The sequence below is a fragment of the Lutjanus erythropterus genome, chromosome 10 (assembly GCF_056507025.1).
Source record: "Lutjanus erythropterus isolate fLutEry1 chromosome 10, fLutEry1.hap2, whole genome shotgun sequence".
NCBI classification, from domain to species: domain Eukaryota; kingdom Metazoa; phylum Chordata; class Actinopteri; order Lutjaniformes; family Lutjanidae; genus Lutjanus; species Lutjanus erythropterus.
The window spans coordinates 242,094-264,593 of NC_139326.1; the positions used below are offsets into that span (position 1 = coordinate 242,094).

Here is a 22,500-nt window from a genome sequence, read left to right on the forward strand (position 1 = left end):
TTCAGTGTGTGTGTGTGTGCGCAGCAGTGAGAGTGCAACAGGTGATAATCTGTTAAGACCATTATGGAGTTAAACGACACGTGAGAATCAACACACACACACACACACACACACACACACACGAAGAGTCAGTCAGACAGCTCTGGTGTGTCTGTGGTTGTCCTGAGGGTCCCTGCAGACAGACAGGTGACAGACAGACAGACGGGTACAGTAGCAGTGACCGACCAACAGCTGAAGAAGCGAGCTTCACTTTCCACATTTCTTTATACCTGTGAGTCTCTGTTTACCTGTCGGTCTTACTACCTGTCTGTCCACCTGTACCTGTTTACCTGTCTCTGTGTCTACCTGTCTGCCTGTCTGTCTCTCTACCTGTCTTCATATCACTTTGTTGACATCTGCATTTGTCTTCCTGTGTCCCAGTCTACTTTTCCATGTGTACCTGTGTCATTTGACTCGTCTGTCCCTATCTACCTGTCTCCCTCCCTGTTTACCTGTCTGTCCTGCTGTCAGCCCACCTGTCGCTGTCTGTTTGTCTGCTTGTCTCTCTGCCATCTTCTGTGTTTACCAGTCCTACCTGTGTGATTTGACTCATTATTCAGTCTGTCTCTTTCTGTGTCTACCTGTCTTTTCTACTTCTGTCTATCTCTGTCTACCTGTCTGTCTGCCTCAAGTGTGTGTGTGTGTCCTGGTCAGAGACAGACAGGTCAGTGGTATCAGCCTGTAGACTACCCAGAATCCTGTTCTCTGTGGTTCTCAGAGGGTCCCGTTGCCATGGAGGAGCTGGTCAAACACCTGTCCAGGTGTCAACACATGGGCTGGATGAATGTGATTGGTGAGTCAGATCAGACAGAGATGATATTTACTTGTTGTTGTTTACTTAAAACGTGTTTGTTTTCCTGTACGTTATCAAGTAACAATATTTATTGTTTTTCAAGGTAATTTGATTCAATTCAACAGGCTTTATTGGCATGAATGTCATATTTTTATATTATTATTATTTATATTTAATACATAATTTATTTATCATTATATAAAGCAGGGCTGCACAACAAAGTGAAAGTATAAAATAATCAGATAATTGAAGAATAGAATAGATAAACATCCAGGAAATAATCCTGGCATGCATTTATTTAAATTTTTTGATGATTCTGCCGTATGATTTATAAATACAATCAATTATTCATCATAAAATGGTCATTTATTGCATTTCTAAGTTTACCCTGTAAACAGATGTGTGTATGACATGTCTGTGTGCTCCACCTGTTTTCACATGATCAATCTGGTGATCATTTTTCCACTAATCAATCAATTGTTTAGTTATTTATTGGTCATTAATTATTCATAGTAATCAATATTTCTCTGTGACAGGACGACATGTTGAGCTTGATGACTCCAACTACAAACACAAAATGATGAAAAATATAAAATGTAAGAGTAGATACCGACTGTAACCTGCTGCAGTTGTTTTAATAACCATAAACTAGTGTTGATGATGTCACCGATGACTTCAGCTGCTTTATTAAAGGGCGCCATGATGACTGAATGATGAATAAAGACATATTTCAGTCAATTAAGTTAAAATCATGAAGACCTGATTAATGAACGTGGTATAAAATGAGGGATGTGTGTAAATACTCATTAATTTATAATAAAATATAATATTTTCGCAGCGATGATGTCACCTTGTAGAATGTGGACGTTAATGTCACTTCAGTTTTCAGTGTTGATTTTATAGTTTGTCTTTAAGAAAAGATGGAAGATTGTGTCACTACTGTTGGAATAAACTGAGGATGTGATGATGTCACAGAGCTGAAGAGCGCCTCCATCCATTGGCTGTCGTGTGGTCGGAAGGCGGAGCCTGATGTCTGGAGTAAAATGTTTTGCATCTTGTCAGATTCTCAGCTGGTGATGCTCAACAACCTGGAGGTAAAAACATTCAGACACTTTGAGCGCTTCTTCATCTTCTTTTTGTTCTTTGTCTTCCTCATCATCTTCTTCTTCGTTGTTTTCTTTGTCTAATTTATCTTCGTTATCTTCATCGTCTTCGTCACGTTCTTTGCCTTCCTCTTTCTCTTCTTTTTCTTCCTCATCTTCTTCTTCGTGTTCTTTATCTTCGTCGTCTAAAAACCAAACTACATCAACATTTTGTTCTGAAGCCGCTTCATAATAAAACACATTTCATGAACTGAAAACAGAAAACTTTAAACTTCTTCCTGTCTTTCTTTTTCTTCTTCCTTGTCTTCAGGTTCATCCTCTGCTTCTGACCGAGAGGGCGGAGACTTGTACTGTCTGGTTGCTAAGATACACCCTCCATGTGACCTCAGCACCTCTTTGCACCGCCCCCAAAGGTAAGGAGGATGTGAGGGGTTTAAAAATCTGCAGGAGACAGACAGACAGAGACAGACGGGCACAGAGAGACAGACGGGCACAGAGAGACAGACAGACAGAGACAAACAGAGACAGACGGGCACAGAGAGACAGACAGAGACAGACGGGCACAGAGAGACAGACAGAGACAGACAGAGACAAACGGGCACAGACAGACAGACAGAGACAGACAGGCACAGAGAGACAGACAGAGACAGACAGGCACAGAGAGACAGACAGATGATGGATGTGGAGTTTGATGCAGACTTTGAAGACTTGAGCGGTGAGAAGAGAAAAATATTTTCTGTTTCACTGAAGTTCAGTTTGTGTTTCTGTGTGTGTGTGTGTGTGTGTGTGTGTGTGTGTGTGTTTCTGTGTGTGTGTGTGTGTGTGTGTGTGTGTGTGTGTTTCTGTGTGTGTGTGTGTGTGTGTGTGTGTTTCTGTGTTTCTGTGTGTGTGTGTGTGTGTGTGTGTGTGTGTGTGTGTGTGTGTGTGTGTGTGTGTGTGTTTGCTGACTGCAGCAGGATTTGCTGTCCTATTTAATCTTGATATTACAATAATAATCTCATAATCTGAAATCTCAGGTCAGTTACTATGGCAACACCAGCAGCAGCTCAGACAGAGTTGGTGCTGAAGATGCTGCAGGTTGAAGGGGTCAAAGGTCACAGTTGCCTGTGAACATGAACACGTGAGCTGCAGTGATTAATCGAATAATCACCAAATAATTTTGTAATCGATTAATTGGTCTGAGTATTTTTTTAATGACAAAAGTCCAAATTCTGATTTCAGTTTGTTAAATGTGAATATTTTCCTCTCTGACAGGAAACTGATGATCTTTGAGTTGAGGACAAAACGAGACATTTGAAGACGTCATCTTGGATTTTGATCAACATTTTTCTGACATTTTATGAACCAAATGACTAATTGATTAGTGGAAAAAAATATTGCCAGATTGATCAATTAAAAAAATAGGTCCTAATATGTGAAAACAGGTGGAGCGCTCCACTAGTGACAAATCTGCTGATCGATTTTTTACACTAATCAATTAGTTGTTTGGTCCGTAAAATGCCAGAAAATAATTATCAGTCCAAGATGACGTCCTCAAACGTCTCGTTCTGTCCTCAACTCAAAGATCTTCAGTTTCCTGTCAGAGAGGAAAATATTCACATTTAACAAACTGAAATCAGAGAATATGGACTTTTTTTTAATTAGAAAAGACTCAAAACACTTAATCAATTATCAAAATTGTTGGTGGTTCATTTGATAATTGATTCATAATCAATGATTTGATTAATTGTTGCAGCTCTAAGTGGTTCTTATCCAGAGCTTCAATATTTTTAAGTTGTCTGCTTTTGTTTGTCCAAACATAAGATCTTCTGAACCCTGATGTCACGTAACTGATAGATAAATATAACTGATCAATACATGAATCATCAGTGAGTTTAACTGTCAGGATCAAAGTCTGATTCAGACGTCAGAAATCATTTTGTACAGCTTAGAAACTGTGTGTGTGTGTGTGTGTGTGTGTGTGTCTGTGTGTGTGTGTGTGTGTGTGTGTGTGTGTGTGTGTGTGTGTACGCCTGTGTGTGTGTCTGCGCTCAGACAGATGTTCCAGAGTTATTAGTCTCTCACACACACACACACACACACACACATACACACATACACACACACTCACACAGGCGTACACACACACACACACTCACACAGGCGTACACACACACACACACTCACACACACACACGCACACACACTCACACACACACACGCACACACACACACACACACACACGCACACAGTTTCTAAGCTGTAAAACATGTCCACATATTTAGACGAGTTTATTTAATTGAACATTTAATCAGCAGATTTCTGATGTGATATAATCACATGAATAATTGTAGCTCATGTAATTAAAGATATGTTCATTAATCACCAATAATTATTATCTGCAGTTCTTTGTAGATGTGTAACTTAATTAGCAGCAGTCATCGTTTAATCAGCTCACTTACACACATCTATAATTACATGAGTTTGATGAGTTAAATGTCATTTCTACATATAGATTGTATCATATCAGAATAGTTTGTCAGTAGCAGTCAGTCAGTAGCAGTCAGTCAGTAGCAGTCAGTCAGTAGCAGTCAGTCAGTAGCAGTCAGTCAGTAGCAGTCAGTTCTGCTCATTACAGATTCACTTGTTCACAACCAGCAGAGTGACCTGATGAACAAACCAACGGCTTCATTCACTCTGAAATGTCCTCAGAGTATAAAAGTAAAAAGTTTCTGCTTCCACTGTACAAAGAACTGAACCTCGTCTTTTCTCCACCACAGCGTCTCTGTCCGTCTCACAATCTGACCACTTTAAGTAGTTTTTGTCTCGTTACGTCACTTTTGGTACTTTACATGTTTCACATTGTCTCCATCTCGTCCCGTCTCGTCCCGTCTGTCCTGTCTGTCCTGTCTGTCCTGTCTGTCCCGTCTGTCCTGTCTGTCCTGTCTGTCCTGTCTGTCCCGTCTGTCCCGTCTGTCCTGTCTGTCCCGTCTGTCCTGATGTCCTCTGATGATCCTCCAGTCAGTTGTCTTTTCTGTGTCTTATTGTTTCGTCCGTTCAGGTTGAAATCAGTCTTGATGTCTGAAGGCGACACACAATGATGCAAAATAACAATAATCAATATTATTATTATAATAGTATTTGTACTTCAGATTGATCAATAATGAAAATGATCATTACAGGAAAAACTTGAAAAACGTATTTTTCAGCTGACAAGATTGGAAAAGAATTAATTAATCGATTAATTGAGAAAATTATCAACAGATTCATTAGTTGCAGCCTTAGATGATATTTATTGATTATACTTATTGATTACAGTCACTGATATTTGTTGTGATTGTGTTGTTTGATCAGATGATGTTCCTAACACACTCTGCTGCTGCTGGTCACCATGCCAACCATGGCAACCCTGTCACCAGTAGTTACCACAGCAACAGCTGTGGAGCCAACATGGCCGACCGCTGCTGAAACAACTACAGAAGTCTCATTCCCATGATGCACTCTGTCTGTTCCAGATGTTCCAGAGAGAGGCGTCCGCCGACAAAGCATGCCCAGCAGCTCTGCCTCTGCTGTGGACGCTACGCCCACCGCCAGAGTGACGGTGAGCGCACACACACACACACACACACACACACACACACACACACACACACACACACACACATCCTTCCAGCTGGGATCAGTCTGCTGTTTCCATGGTAACAAGAGCTGAGCTGCTGTCAGCTGTGGATCAGCTGAGCGGCTCCACCTACAGGTGACACAGTGAGAGACAGACAGCAGCCTCCTCCTGTCAGTGACTCTGAGTCTGTGTCTGACAGAGACACTGACAGAGACACTGACAGACACATGGAGACACTGACAGACACTGACAGAGACACTGACAGACACATGGAGACACTGACAGAGACACTGACAGAGACATGGAGACACTGACACAGACGCTGACAGAGACACTGACAGAGACACTGACTGAGACACTGACTGAGACATGGAGACACTGACAGAGACACTGACAGAGGCATGGAGACACTGACAGAGACACTGACAGAGACATGGAGACACTGACACAGACGCTGACAGAGACACTGACAGACACATGGAGACACTGACAGAGACACTGACAGAGACATGGAGACACTGACACAGACGCTGACAGAGACACTGACAGAGACACTGACTGAGACACTGACTGAGACATGGAGACACTGACAGAGACACTGACAGAGGCATGGAGACACTGACAGAGACACTGACAGAGACATGGAGACACTGACACAGACGCTGACAGAGACACTGACAGACACATGGAGACACTGACAGACACTTGCAGAAACATGGAGACACTGACAGAGACACTGACAGACACATGGAGACACTGACAGAGACATGGAGACACTGACTGAGACACTGACAGAGACATGGAGACACTGACTGAGACATGGAGACACTGACAGAGACACTGACAGAGACACTGACAGAGACACTGACAGAGACATGGAGACACTGACTGAGACATGGAGACACTGACAGAGACACTGACAGAGACACTGACTGAGGCTCTGACTGAGACATGGAGACACTGACTGAGACACTGACAGAGACACTGACAGAGGCATGGAGACACTGACTGAGACACTGACAGAGACATGGAGACACTGACAGAGACACTGACAGAGGCATGGAGACACTGACTGAGACACTGACAGAGACATGGAGACACTGACAGAGACATGGAGACACTGACAGAGACACTGACAGAGACATGGAGACACTGACTGAGACACTGACAGAGACATGGAGACACTGACACAGACGCTGACAGAGACACTGACAGAGACACTGACAGAGGCATGGAGACACTGACTGAGACACTCAGAGACACTGGATGGATGAAAATCAATATAAATGATCAGAAATGTATCAGTCCTCATCATGGTCTTCGTCTTCTTCAGGGTTATCTGTCTCGGAGGTTGAAACAGTCTCTCCGTCGGACTCGTTCTCAGCCCAAACTGTCTCGTCCGAGCAGCATGAGGTCTGACCTGATGGCCACCGCAGACACCAGGTAACCCTGTTATCGATACATTATTGATCATCAGTTACCCAGAATTCCACTGTGTGGTACGTGATGGCCAGACCATTGACAGTAAAGAGAGAGGAGCTGAAGCTCACAAGCCCCGCCCCCTCCATGTTAGCAGTTGGGACGTGGACCAAACTGAAACATCAAAGTACACGATGTTTCTTAAGCTGCAACAATTAATTGAATATTGATTAACTAGTAAAATAACAGGCAACTATTTTGATAATCGATGAAGTGGTTTCTTCTTTGGTGGTTTCTTTCCTCTCTGACAGTAACTGAATATTTTTGAGTTGTGGACAAAACAAGACATTTGAGGACGTCAACATTCAACATTTCTGACATTTTATGGACCAAACAACTAATTGATTAATCAAGAAAATAATCAACAGATTAATCAACAGTGAAAACGATCATGAGTTGGAGTCCTGAATGTTTCCCAGAGATGGTTTCTGTTTTGTTTGTTCGTTCTCATTACGCTGATGTTTGTTCAGGTGTTTATTTTTTTCATCAGTTTGGTTTTAATTAGCTACTTGATGATATGAAAAGGTGAGGTCTGCTCGTCATTGATCCAGGTGGACCTTGATACCACGCCTCCATCTCTGATCACCACTGCACAGACTCCAAATGACATCACTAGAACCAGATGGCAGCCCTTGTATTTGTGATATTTTGGCCTCATTTTTATATAGTGGGAGGAAGAGGAGACGTGGGGGCCATCTTTATTTACAGTCTGTGATGTCAGACTCACCGCTTCCTCATTAAATATGTTCAAACCTCCGCTGAGATCAGCATCGTAATGAAACAGGCGGCGCCCTCCCTGTGGGTGGACAGTATGGTTCTGCCATTTAGCACAGAGACTTGGAGGTGAACTAGTTACGTTTTCATATGATGCGTCACGTCTCCATGACACTTAGAGCAGGTGCAGTAAGAAACAATAGGCCCTCATCCATCCATCATCCATCCATCCATCATCCATCATCCATCATCCATCCATCATCCATCCATCCATCATCCATCCATCCATCATCCATCCATCATCCATCCATCCATCATCCATCATCCATCATCCATCCATCATCCATCCATCCATCATCCATCCATCATCCATCCATCCATCATCCATCATCCATCCATCCATCATCCATCCATCCATCATCCATCCATCCATCATCCATCCATCATCCATCCATCCATCATCCACCCATCATCCACCCATCCATCATCCATCATCCATCCATCATCCATCCATCCATCATCCATCCATCATCCATCCATCCATCATCCATCATCCATCCATCCATCCATCCATCATCCATCCATCCATCATCCATCATCCATCCATCATCCATCCATCCATCATCCATCCATCCATCATCCACCCATCATCCACCCATCCATCATCCATCCATCATCCATCCATCCATCCATCCATCCATCATCCATCCATCATCCACCCATCCATCATCCATCCACCCATCATCCACCCATCCATCATCCATCCATCATCCATCCATCCATCCATCCATCCATCCATCATCCATCCATCCATCATCCATCCATCATCCACCCATCCATCATCCATCCATCATCCATCCATCCATCATCCATCCATCATCCACCCATCATCCATCATCCATCCATCCATCATTCATCCATCATCCATCCATCATTCCATCCATCATCCATCCATCATCCATCCATCATCCACCCATCCATCATCCATCCATCATCCATCCATCATCCACCCATCCATCATCCATCCATCATCCATCCATCATCCACCCATCCATCCATCATCCATCCATCCATCATCCATCATCCACCCATCATCCATCCATCCATCATCCATCCATCATCCATCCATCATCCATCCACCATCCATCCACCCATCCATCATCCATCCATCATCCATCCATCATCCACCCATCCATCATCCACCCATCCATCATCCATCCATCCATCATCCACCCATCATCCACCCATCATCCACCCATCATCCATCCATCATCCACCCATCCATCATCCACCCATCCATCATCCATCCATCATCCACCCATCCATCATCCATCCATCATCCATCCATCCATCCATCCATCCATCCATGCATCCATCCATCCATCATCCATCCATCATCCACCCATCCATCATCCATCCATCCATCCATCATCCATCCATCATCCATCCATCCATCATCCATCCATCCATCATCCATCATCCACCCATCATCCATCCATCCATCATCCATCCACCATCCATCCACCCATCCATCATCCATCCATCATCCATCCATCATCCACCCATCCATCATCCACCCATCCATCATCCATCCATCCATCATTCATCCATCATCCATCCATCCATCATCCACCCATCCATCATCCATCCATCATCCATCCATCCATCATTCATCCATCATCCATCCATCCATCATCCATCCATCCATCATCCACCCATCCATCATCCATCCATGCAGAAACTAATGTGATGGTTGATGACATCATCACCAACCAGATGCTCTTATAAAATGAAACAACTGTATAAAGAGGCCTAAACGTAAAACAGGAGAGTCTGTGTTTGTCTGTGAGAAACTTTCAGATCTTCTCACAGCAGAGTGAACAGGTGAGGGAGGAGAGGAGGACAGACTGATCAATAATCAATCACTGATACCGTCGTCCTCTTGGACTGATTAAAAATACAAATGACAAAGTTGGTGTCAAACCAAACCTGTGTTTCACACAAATAAAGTGTTTGTGTGAAACACTGCAGAGTTTAACATCCTGCTGTTTACAGACAGTCTGCTGTCTGTAGTTTGACAGACAGACAGAGGGTCGTGTCTAGAAGGGAACCCTAGACCTGTGAAAGATCGAGAGTTTGATTATTTTAGTAGAGTTGTGCAAATAAAGAGTTACCTTCTAGACACGACCAAAACAGGTGTGCAGCTCCAAAAATATGAAATCATGTGGTGGTGTCGATGTTTTTAATGTGGCGGGCGCCATAAATAAAACTATTCACTGAAACACTGATCTCTGACCTGCTGTGATGGAAAAAATACTCAGATTCTTTATTTAGGTATTTTTACTTTGTGGTATTAGTGTTTTTACTTCATTACAATTTAAATATTTTGCATGTTATTGTTTCCTTTTTTGAAAAAGCAACATTTTTATTGCTGTTGTTGTAACTTTAATGTTTTCTTATTGGTATTTTTTGATGATTAAATACAAACCTGAGGAGGAGAAAAAGGTGGCATGTTGGTAAACCCGTCCTCTGTCCCCTGTCCTCTGTCCCCTGTCCCCTGTCCTCTGTCCTCTGTCCTCTGTCCTCTGTCCCCTGTCCCCTGTCCTCTGTCCTCTGTCCTCTGTCCTCTGTCCCCTGTCCTCTGTCCTCTGTCCCCTGTCCTCTGTCCTCTGTCCCCTGTCCCCCGTCCTCTGTCCTCTGTCCTCTGTCCTCTGTCCCCTGTCCTCTGTCCTCTGTCCTCTGGGGGTCTGGGAGTGTCTGTCCTGCTCCAGAAGAAAAATGTGATTTTAACATGTGATCAAAACGTTCTGGTGTTTCAGTTCAAAGAGTTCGTTCATCTTCTGTTTGTGGTTCTGCAGATGTTACTTCCTTTACTTTTACCTTTGTACTTGAAAAGAAAAGTAAAAAGTAAAATAAAAACAGTAAAAGTAAAGTTACTTTACTGAGAATTTTTACTTTAGCAATTTACCAATTTACATTGTTCTTAAATAAAGCAAAAATAATGTAATAGAAAATCAGAACGTGTAGAACACGCAATATTTCTTATCTGATTACTCGATTAATTGACAGAATAATCAATAGATTATGCTTTAATTTTACTGGTCCGGCCCGCTTGAGATCAAATTGGGCTGAATGTGGCTCCTGAACCTGAGTTTGACACCCCTGATCTACAGTCTGACAGCCATGTTGGATCAAAGTCAGACTGACGGCGGTGACCCGTCTGCAGCTTTTGACTGCGTGCTTCGGTTGGAGGGCTGAACAGGTGTGTTTGGGTCGAGTCGTGGCGACGTTAACAGCGGCAGGAGATTGACAAGCGCTGTGGTCGAGGCTGAGAGAGATGCTCTCATTTTGGCTAACACTGGCCGCAGGGCTACCTGTGTTTCCCGCCTCGCCACGTACGGTTGGTTTAAAAAACGCAGATACTTTTGCTTGGCGGGGCGAAGAGCAATGGTGCTGCTGCAGAACAGTGTTGAGGGGGAAGTTGAGCTCTGGCATTAAAATGACTACATCACTGCTAACAGCTGTTAGCTTGTTTATATTCCTACCGTTAGCATCCCAGGAGCTAATTTGCCATTTTCAGCATGTAGGTTGCAGCTTGGCGGTTGCTCTTGTTTCCTTGGGACTTTGAAAATGTAGGTAATGGATGCCACAATACCACATGGAGCAAGCGACCAATGGCAGGACTTTTACCTGCAGTGTGGACCAGTGAGTCGGCTTCAGCTCCAGAAGTGATAAATGCACCACCACAACATCAACGCAGAGTTTTATAAACCTGCTGATCTCTGACCAATCAGTGTCTCTGTCAAATACTTCTGCTGGATTCACGCGCCGCTGCTAATCTGGAGGTTTGTGATTGGTTTATTGGATAATTGTGGGTGTAACTGCTGACAGGTGAGCAGAAGGATCTGTTATTTCACAGGTGATGGAGTCAGAAAGGTTAAAGTCAAAAACACAATGTTCTGGCGGAGGGGGGTGATGAACGATGGAGAGAGAGAGTAATGCTCAGAGGAGAGAGGTGGAGGGGAAGGAGAGAGGGGGGAAGGGGGGAGGAGAGAGGAAGTAGGGCAGCCTCACTGCAGGGAGGGGCCACTGCTGACAGAGAGGGAGGTCGAGTCACATAAAGACACAGACAGAGAGAGAGGGAGATGTAGCTGCTGGAGCCGTGTAGCATCAGTAGCAGCAAGCTAACGCACAGACAGACAGACAGACAGACAGACAGACAGACGGGTCTTCAGCCTCTCGACCAAACAGCGTCAGGATCAGCAGCTTCTCCATCTTTCTTCCTCTCTTCTCCTCCTCCTCCTCCTCCTCCTGCTCCTGCTCGCTGCTGAAAGAGAACATGAATCCATAACCGCCCCCCCTCCTCTTCCTCTTCCTCCTCCTCCTCCTCTTCCTCCTCCTCCTCCTCCTCTTCCTCCTCCTCCTCAGCATTCACACAGGATGCTCGGTGAGTATCTGACTGATCCTCTGCACGCATTAACAGCCTTTGTCCTCTGTGAGTCTGAATAATATGCTGCAGCGTGTGTGTGCATGGTGGCGTCTTCTACCTGATTTGCATGACCATGCATGCTGCGTTTCTGTGTGTGTCTGTGTGTGTGTGTGTGTGTGTGTGTGTGTGTGTGTGTGTGTGTGTGTGTGTGTGTTAGCCTGGCTCCGGTCTGCACACAGCTAGCCTGGTATGTTAGCATGTGGCTAGGCTAGTTGCACGCTGTTAGCCAACATGTTTAGCTAAACAGGATTAATCCACAGTGTACACACACACACACACACACACACACACACACACACACACACACACACACACAGGAGAATTAGCGCTGTAAGCAGCTATATTAGTATTAAGCAGCTTGTTAAGGTAATGATGAGAGATAACGAGCAGCACTGACAGATCATCCTGTTCATATCAGGATGGATCACACCTGAGTGTGTGTCTGTTTGTTGTTAGAGGTCAGAGGTCACTGTTGACCCCCTCCTGTGTTTTTAAAATCAGCTGATTAGAGCTGCAGCAATTTATCAGTTATTTTTTAATTTCAGTTTCTTAAATGTGAATATTTTCTGGTTTCTTTCCTCTCTGACAGTAAACTGAATATCTTTGAGTTGAGGACAAAACAAAACATTTGAGGACGTCATGTTGGACTTTGATCAACATTTTCTGGCATTTTATGAACCAAACAACTTATTGATTAGTGGGAAAATTATTGCCAGATTGATCACTAGTTGAAAAATAGGTGAAAACATGTAAAAACAGGTGGAGCGCGCTGACATATGTGTAATTGACAAGATTGTGACAGAATGAACTTTTCACCATTTTCTGATATTTTATTGGCCAAACAACTAATTAATTCATATAAGAAAATGATTGACAGATTGATTGACAGTACATTGATTGAACAGAACACACACTGAATGTAAAAACTGCTCAACATCAGTTCGTCTTTTGGGATTTTGGAAGTTGACATCAGCTGATTCTCTGGCCCCTCCCTCACTGTGATGTCATAGACAAGGAGAACAGCGGGTCTGGTAGTCTGTGGAGGTGGAGCCAAACTCTGTGTATAAGATGACAGAATCTTCCACATCGTGCAGAACGCAGACTTCCAGCAGCCGAGCGTCTGACTTCAGTTAACTTTCTAGTCCTTAAAACATTACTCAGACCGATTAATCGATTGTCAAAACAGTTGGTGATTAATTGAATAATCAATTAAAGTTGTGGTAGGCAACATATTTTTGGCATCAATAAGCAATAAGTTCATAATAACCTTTCAGCAAATTGTAAATCAAGTGGTCTTAGATCTAGACCAATCAGAGGTCACCTCAGGGACCAGGCGTTTCTATTGGCTGTTCTTCTAGCGCAGCTGTGCGTGCGTGTGAATATGTGTTGCCGGAAAGTTGCTATAAAATGGAATTATCAGAAAAAAAGATCTTGAGGAGAATCGAGCTCATCCGGGTACTTTTGACTTAACCTTCAGTCACGTTAACTTCCGTCTGTCACAGGACTTTTGCAGATTGTCCCGTGGGGACGAAGGGGTGGAGCTGAGGGACAGAGCCGACAGACGGCTGCTGAGAGCCGCGGAGCTTTGGGGAGAGAATCAGGGACAGATCGGGGCTTCTGGAGGAAGAAACACCACAGTCGCTCTGATTCTGACTCCTTTCCTGTCAGGAGGAAACTTTTTAAAGTTTTTAAAAGTTTTTAAACTTTAAACAGCAGTTTCCTCGCTGTCCCTCCTCAACCTGTCAGCAGCAGCGACTGCACTCATGAGTCAGTCGTGTTGAGTAATGTGCTTTAAAGTTACTTCTTGAAGATACAGAGAGGAAGGTGGTCAGAAGAGGGACAGAACAGAAAGAACCAACCACTCTGGTGTGTCAGAGTCTGACACACAAACACACACAGCTGGTGGCTGAACCAGAAAATACTGTGCTTAATTATTTTTTACCACTTGAAGGATCAAAGATGAGTTGCTAAATTTACTAGCCTGACGTGGTGACACTAACTGTCGCTGGCCATCAGGAAGAGTCCAGGTTCAAGGCTTCACTCTGTGTTCTGGACTGTCAGACTGAGATTCAGCCTGAAGACTGTTCGTCAGTATGTGCACAGACCAAACATTGTGCGTCAGCGTCTTTGGTTTATCACAGATCACATGAACGACGAACCAGTCGACCAGTTCAGGATCTGATCCGGAGCTTCTACTAAACTGCATCACACTTAGGTTAAAGATTAAAACACAGACTGTAAATAAAGATGGCCACGTCTCCGTCTCCTTCCACTGAGTCAAAAACATTTCTGATATGAGCACTGCCATCTTGTTCTGGTGATGTCTGTGCAGTAGTGATCGGGGGTGGAGCCACAATATTGAGACCCTGCCAACACAGCTGGTCAAAAACAAATGTATGTTTGATAATAGATCTGAAATGTGTTAAAGGTGGACTGTACAGTGATAATCACACAGAGAAGAGGCCGAGCTCTACAAAAGACTATCATCTACATAAAAGTGTGGAATAAAAACCCACCAAGACTGAACTCATGTGGCCTTCAGAGCGCGTAATTTATATGTGCTGTGTATTTATGTGTAAATAAAGATGGTGGCCACGTCTCCTCTTCCTCCTACTGTACGAACATGAGGCCAAAATATCTCAAATATCGTGCACAGTAGTGATCAGGGTTGGAGCTGCAGACACAGAGAAGGTCCAAGGTCTTTAGGATGGTTCTTCATCTTCATCCTCAGATGATCGGTAGACGGTCTGAAGAAGTTTCCTCAAGATGTTGATCTTCCTCCAAGAAAATGGCCGACGAGGAGATTTGATGGTGTTAAAAGAGGGATTGGTCCGTCTAAAACCATCAACAGTGACGAGCAGACTTCAGCTGTCAATCATGACGTGAAACAAATAACTAATTCAAACCAAACTGATGAGAAAAATAATCACTTGAACAAACATCATCATGAGGGGGCGGGGCTTATGACCTATACTGCAGCCAGCCACCAGGGGGCATCCAGATGTTATTGTGTAAACTGTGTTACCTGCTCCTCCAGGTGTGTGATGCGGCGGCTGCATTGTGGTAGCCAGGAGTCTTTGCTAAGTGCCGGCTGTGTGTCGTCTCTGGAGCTCAGGATGGACCAATCAGTGATCATCAAACCAGTCCACTCGTCCCTGCTGGGCCAGGACTACTGCTTCGAGGTCATACACACACACAACATAACACACGGTACACCTGACCGCCGCGGTGTTTCTGTGGTGATGACCTCTGACCCCTGTGTCTCCTAGGTAACCACCTCGACGGGAACAAAGTGTTTCTCGTGTCGTTCGGCAGCAGAACGAGACAAATGGATGGAGAACCTGAGACGAGCCGTCCATCCCAACAAAGACAACAGTAGGAGGCTGGAGAACGTCCTGACGGTGTGGGTGATCGAGGCCAAAGACCTGCCCGCCAAGAAAAGGTACAGACGACAGAACTGACAGCAGAACTGACAGCAGAATGTCTTTTCTGTCTCTTTATGTCTTTTACTAGATATTAGACTTAACAAGACGTCAGAAGGCAAACAGAGTATTTTCCGTCTCGTCCTGTCTGTCCCGTCTGTCCTGTCTGTCCCGTCTGTCCCGTCTGTCCTGTCTGTCCTGTCTGTCCCGTCTGTCCCGTCTGTCCTGTCTGTCCTGATGTCCTCTGATGATCCTCCAGTCAGTCGTCTTTTCTGTGTCTTATTGTTTCGTCCGTTCAGGTTGAAATCAGTCTTGATGTTTGAAGGCGGCGCACAATGATGCAAAATAACAATAATCAATAATTCACCTCAAAGTCAAACTAAAGTAACGAACCTGTTTAGAAAAAGTGAGGAGGAGAAAGTTCAGATGTTTGTGTTCAGATGTAACTAAGTATTTGTACTCCAGGTACTTCTGCGAGCTGTGTCTGGATGACAGTCTGTACGCGCGGACGTCGTGTAAACTGAAGACGGACAACATCTTCTGGGGAGAACGTTTTGACTTCAGCAGTCTGCCGTCCATCAACGCTGTCACTCTTCATCTCTACAAAGACACTGACAGGAAAAGGAAGAAGGACAAGAGCAGCTACGTCGGGTTGGTCAACATCCCTGTCGCCACGGTGACCGGCAGACAGCTGGTGGAGAAGTGGTACTCAGTGAGCACGCCCAGTACCAGCAGGGGTATGTAGACTGTGTAACGGTAATTACTGAACTAAGCACGAGGTGAGACACGTGAGAATTATTGATAAAATATCATTGATTTGATGTGATCATCACTCAATCAGTTTCTTTATTTTTATTTCTGTTATTTTCCTGCCGAAAATCAGATTTCATGTTGTGACACTCTGTGCTGTCGTTATCACGTTTAGCTGTGATTGGCTCGGCTGTTTTAGTGCTATAAGACCAGTGATGTGATTGGCTGAGAAAACATTTAACAGACACTGATATATCTTCACCTTCACTCAGCTCTTTATGAGCCCTGAATATACTGACAGACGTGACACGGAACAAGAACCCTGTGAAAGTGTTTCTGTAAAGTTAGCTAACAGCTGCGTACATTAATGCTAACAGACTGATGCTAAAGCTAGCTTGATGGTGAAATACAGCAGGTATATCTACATGATAGATGACAGAAATACACTCATTAACGTGGGAAAAGGAAACACAGGGACTCGATTAGTGCAGCGGACCTTGAGACGGGTCACCGAGCCAGACCAGCTGGACCACGATCACCACAGGAAGAGAGCCGGGATAAGAGCTAAGCTAACCCGGTTTAGACCTGAGACAGAACCAGAGAGAGACGCATCATCATCGACCCACTTTGATTCTTCATCAGTCCTCATCCTCCTCCTCAAACCCCCACAGAACAAATGATGCAGTGGATCTGACAAGTTTGTCTGGAGGTAAAGTTACTGCAGCTAGTAAACTAGCATTAGTTAGCCAGACATGCTAACGCTCACAGCTTATGGTGCCTGACAGACGAAACTAAGGGTTCAGGATTTAGTCACAGCTTTGAATGTAAAACAGAAAACTACAGACGAGTTCATCAGCAGTTTATCTCATCAGGAGTTTATTTGCGGAGTTTTTAGCTCCTGTTGGAGGTTTGATGATCTTCAGGTGAGTTCTTGTGTTTCAGGTAAGTCGTCAGTGCCGACGGTGCGGATCAAAGCTCGTTATCAGAGTATCATCATCCTGCCGATGGAGCAGTACAAAGAGTTCGCTGAGTACATCAGCTCCAACTACCTGCTGCTCTGTAACACGCTGGAGGCCTCCATCAGCCTTAGAGCCAAAGAAGAGCTCGCCGCTGCCCTCGTACACATCCTGCACAGCACTGGCAAGGCCAAGGTAACCCCGCCTACTGATGTGAACACGCCCACTGCAACAATGGCGTCCACAATACATAACCCTGCCCACTACTCCTGACCCCACCACCTTCAGAACGAAAGCCAAAACTTTGAATTGTTGAATTTCGCCATTTAGTCATTAAATGATTAAAAAAATAATGATTCTGTTTAATGTGAAATGTAAAGATGTTTTAATGACGTCCATCTTTGCTGTAATCACTTCATATGTTCGTCTTAAAGCCACAGTGTCCTTTTCTGAAACAACCACTGGAGGCACCGTCAAATAAACTAATATAAACTCATGTGAGAGTTTGTCTGGTCACATGACCCCGTCAAACAGGGTCAGTTGACTTCTGTACAGTCAGGAGGTGACCTTTGACCCTTCTGTGCAGGACTTTCTGACAGACCTGATGATGTCAGAGGTGGACCGTTGCCGTGACAACGACCAGCTGATCTTCAGAGAGAACACACTGGCGACGAAGAGTATAGAGGAATATCTGAAGCTGATTGGACAGAAGTACCTTCAGGACGCCCTTGGTACTCACGTCATGTGACATGTAACACAACAGCACAGCAACACACACCTGACAGGAAAGGACAGAGTGTGTATTAACGCTTTGTGTGTAATGTGTGTCTGCGTGTGTCCAGGTGAGTTCATTAAAGCTCTGTACGAGTCAGATGAGAACTGTGAGGTTGACCCATCTCGCTGTGCGACCTCTGACCTCGCAGAACATCAGGCCAACCTGAGGATGTGCTGCGAACTCGCCTTCTGCAAGATCCTCGACTCATACAGGTACAAATACATACATACATATACACAAAATATATACCCACTTCATGCTGCTAAAACACATATATTGTATTTTGTCAGCATGTTTACACACACAGTATACATCAGTGTCTAACGCCTGTCCCTTCACATTCAGAGTCTTCCCCCGGGAACTGAAGGAGGTGTTTGCGTCGTGGCGACAGGAGTGCGGTAACCGGGGGCGACCAGACATCAGCGAGCGTCTCATCAGTGCCTCGTTGTTCCTGCGCTTCCTGTGTCCGGCTGTGATGTCACCGTCGCTGTTCGACCTGATGCAGGAATACCCTGACGAACGCTCGGCGAGAACTTTAACCCTCATCGCCAAAGTCATCCAGACGCTCGCCAACTTCAGCAAGTTAGTCTGAGCTTTTATTGTGAAAGAACTAGAGGAATATTTGTAAAGCACTGTGACCTGTACTGTGGACGTCACCTGTCCACTCTCACCTGTTCCCTCTCACCTGTTCCCTCTCACCTGTCCTCTCACCTGTCCTCTCACCTGTTCCCTCTCACCTGTCCACTCTCACCTGTTCCCTCTCACCTGTTCCCTCTCACCTGTCCTCTCACCTGTTCCCTCTCACCTGTCCTCTCACCTGTCCTCTCACCTGTCCACTCTCACCTGTTCCCTCTCACCTGTTCCCTCTCACCTGTTCCCTCTCACCTGTCCTCTCACCTGTTCCCTCTCACCTGTTCCCTCTCATCTGTCCTCTCACCTGTCCTCTCACCTGTTCCCTCTCACCTGTCCTCTCATCTGTCCTCTCACCTGTCCTCTCACCTGTCCACTCTCACCTGTTCCCTCTGACCTGTCCTCTCACCTGTCCTCTGACCTGTTCCCTCTCACCTGTCCTCTCACCTGTCCTCTCACCTGTCCACTCTCACCTGTTCCCTCTGACCTGTCCTCTCACCTGTCCTCTGACCTGTTCCCTCTCACCTGTCCTCTCACCTGTCCTCTCACCTGTCCACTCTCACCTGTTCCCTCTCACCTGTCCTCTCACCTGTTCCCTCTCACCTGTCCTCTCACCTGTTCCCTCTCACCTGTCCTCTAACCTGTTCCCTCTCACCTGTCCTCTCACCTGTCCTCTCACCTGTTCCCTCTCACCTGTCCTCTAACCTGTTCCCTCTCACCTGTCCTCTCACCTGTCCTCTCACCTGTTCCCTCTCACCTGTCCTCTAACCTGTTCCCTCTCACCTGTCCTCTCACCTGTCCTCTCACCTGTTCCCTCTCACCTGTCCTCTCACCTGTCCTCTCACCTGTCCACTCTCACCTGTTCCCTCTCACCTGTCCACTCTCACCTGTTCCCTCTCACCTGTCCTCTCACCTGTCCTCTCACCTGTTCCCTCTCACCTGTCCTCTCACCTGTCCTCTCACCTGTTCCCTCTCACCTGTCCTCTCACCTGTTCCCTCTCACCTGTTCCCTCTCACCTGTTCCCTCTCACCTGTCCTCTCACCTGTCCTCTAACCTGTTCCCTCTCACCTGTCCTCTCACCTGTCCTCTCACCTGTCCTCTCACCTGTCCCCTGCAGGTTTGGGACTAAAGAGGAGTACATGTTGTTCATGAACGACTTTGTGGAGCGTCAGTGGAGCAGCATGCAGCGTTTCCTGCAGGAGATCTCGAACCCTGACGGACTGAACCACACGGCCGGCTTTGATGGCTACATCGACCTCGGCAGGGAGCTGTCCAGCCTGCATACACTGCTGACTGAGCTGGACCAGGTAACATGTGACCTGACCAGGTGACACAGCTGACCATGTCTGGACCTCCTGGTTCATTCAGTGGTTTCACAGTGGTGACAGAAGACCTTGGACTGAAGAGAGTCTTTAAACTTTATTTACATTCTGTCAATGATTTTTCTCATTATTAGTGACACCTGGTGGCTGTTAAGTGAACTGCTGTCACTCACACTGTGTGGACACATGTGTGTTTGGTTTATTAGCTTCATGATGCTAATGTTTTATCAGCCAATATTACAAAGCAACAGCAGCAAAACAAACTCCAGATGACACTTAACCAATCAGATCAGCCACAGGCATTAGCTGACGTTATCCACTTAACACAGTATTTTGTAACATTAGCTAGAGGCTAGTGTAGCTAGCAATTCATCTGTAATAGCAAGCAAGCTAATGTTAGCTATGTATTTGACTGATTTTTAAGCTAATGTTAGCTTGTGTTGCACACTGTTGGTGTTGAAGAGAGGACAGAACATCACATCATTTGGATTTGATCTGGATTAGTCCACAGGCTTCTTGTAGCCTCTGCTGGATTTTGCTGGTCCTGGACAAATCCTGGTTCCAGTCTGAATTCTGTAGTTTTACATTGATGGTGCAGAGAATCTGAACATCAAACTTGCAGACAGAAGAGCAGAGGAGGATTTACCAAAGTGTTAAACTTCTCCTGTAAGTCACTGACTAATTTAACTTGTCCCTGTCTGTCTCCTACACATCTGTCTGTCTGTCTCTCTGTCTGTCTGTCTCTCTGTCTGTCTGTCTCTCTGTCTCTCTCTCTCTGCAGTCGTGTCTGGCGAAGCTCGGTCCTCTTCCACGGATACTCAGAGATGTGTCTGTAGCTCTGGCTAACCCAGGGGGCGTGGTTAATCCCGGAGGTGTGGTTTCTTCTCCAGAGCCCCAGCGTGTGGTGTCTCCACCCCCTCTGTCCCCGCCACCTCTGTCTCCACCCCTCTCTCCTCCTCTGGCGACCTGCAATCCCTCCATTGGCCTGCAGGGCGGGGTCGGACTGGATGGGGGGTTAGCATCATGTGTTAGCTGTTAGCATTAGCATTAAACTCATGTCATTCATAATCCAGAAGGAAACTTTATTGATAACATTTCATTATTACAATCAAACTGGTTCTTCTGACTGTGTGTGTGTGTGTGTGTGTGTGTGTGTGTATGTGTGTGTGTGTGTGTGTGTGTGTGTGTGTGTGTGTCTGTGTGTGTGTGTGTGTGTGTGTGTGTGTGTGTGTGTGTGTAGTTTGGTAGATTTCACCAGACTTCCATCTCCGACTCCAGAGAACAAAGATTTGTTCTTCGTCACCAAAGGATCCAGTCTGCAGCCGGCATCAGGTGACCTTTGACCTTTATTGATACAGACCTGCTGACCTTAGTTTGATCTCTGATTCTGACCTTCCTGTTCTGCTGATGTCACTTCCTGCAGGCCTGCAGGGTTCTCCTGCGCCAAGCTCGTCGTACTCGGAGCCCAATGACAACGAGGCGGCATATGAAATGACCAACGGGGGCCGGAGGGAGGGGCCAGAGCTGACCAATGAGAGCCGCAGTCTGTCCCTGGTCGATCTGCAGGACTCCTCCCCAAGTGACGGCCTTGACGACAGCCAGTGGCAACGCAGGACGGGACTCCTCCCCCTCTCCTTCCAGAACCCTGTGTATCACATGACCACCACGTCACCGCGGCAACAGACGGATGCCACGCCTTCAGATGGTTCAGTGGGGTCACAGGGAACAGCTGATGACAGGAACGCCATGGCAACCAAACCGGCATTTCTCACCCAGATGTCAGTGGGGCTGGGAGCGGGGGAGAGAGGCGAGAGGATGTCGGCCATGTCGAGCAGCAGCAGCGGCGAGGAGTACTCGAGACGGGCGCTGTCCCTCACTGAGACACTAACAGGTAAGACAGGAAGTCCACAGCTAGGACAGGAAGTCTACAGGTATGACAGGAAGTCTACAGGTAGGACAGGAAGTGCACAGATAGGACAGGAAGTCTACAGGTAGGACAGGAAGTCTACAGGTAGGACAGGAAGTCTACAGCTAGGACAGGAAGTCTACAGCTAGGACAGGAAGTCTACAGGTAGGACAGGAAGTCTACAGGTAGGACAGGAAGTCTACAGGTAGGACAGGAAGTGCACAGATAGGACAGGAAGTCTACAGGTATGACAGGAAGTCTACAGGTAGGACAGGAAGTGCACAGATAGGACAGGAAGTCTACAGCTAGGACAGGAAGTCTACAGGTAGGACAGGAAGTCTACAGGTAGGACAGGAAGTGCACAGGTAGGACAGGAAACCTACAGGTAGGACAGAAAGTCCACAGGTAGGACAGGAAGTGCACAGGTAGAACAGGAAGTCCACAGGCAGAACAGGAAGTGCACAGGTAGGACGGGAAACCTACAGGTAGGACAGGAAACCTACAGGTAGGACAGGAAGTCTA

At 45.8% G+C, this 22,500-nt stretch overlaps 1 protein-coding gene across 1 annotated transcript in view; it reads left to right on the forward strand.

The window, feature by feature from the left end:
- The first annotated feature begins 110 nt into the window (after positions 1 to 110).
- LOC146319687 (disabled homolog 2-interacting protein-like) overlaps positions 111 to 22,500 on the forward strand; it is a 28,025-nt gene continuing 5,635 nt past the window's right edge. Inside the window, exons 1-17 of the mRNA XM_084727704.1 lie at positions 111 to 271; positions 758 to 832; positions 1,808 to 1,926; positions 2,246 to 2,348; positions 5,431 to 5,516; positions 6,868 to 6,977; positions 15,254 to 15,398; positions 15,486 to 15,658; positions 16,104 to 16,375; positions 17,331 to 17,539; positions 17,931 to 18,075; positions 18,187 to 18,331; positions 18,465 to 18,701; positions 19,868 to 20,057; positions 20,854 to 21,086; positions 21,313 to 21,404; positions 21,496 to 21,975. Of these exons, the coding sequence (XP_084583830.1) occupies positions 772 to 832; positions 1,808 to 1,926; positions 2,246 to 2,348; positions 5,431 to 5,516; positions 6,868 to 6,977; positions 15,254 to 15,398; positions 15,486 to 15,658; positions 16,104 to 16,375; positions 17,331 to 17,539; positions 17,931 to 18,075; positions 18,187 to 18,331; positions 18,465 to 18,701; positions 19,868 to 20,057; positions 20,854 to 21,086; positions 21,313 to 21,404; positions 21,496 to 21,975 (2,800 nt within the window). The 5' untranslated portion in view covers positions 111 to 271; positions 758 to 771. The remainder of the gene's footprint in view (positions 272 to 757; positions 833 to 1,807; positions 1,927 to 2,245; positions 2,349 to 5,430; positions 5,517 to 6,867; positions 6,978 to 15,253; positions 15,399 to 15,485; positions 15,659 to 16,103; positions 16,376 to 17,330; positions 17,540 to 17,930; positions 18,076 to 18,186; positions 18,332 to 18,464; positions 18,702 to 19,867; positions 20,058 to 20,853; positions 21,087 to 21,312; positions 21,405 to 21,495; positions 21,976 to 22,500) is intronic.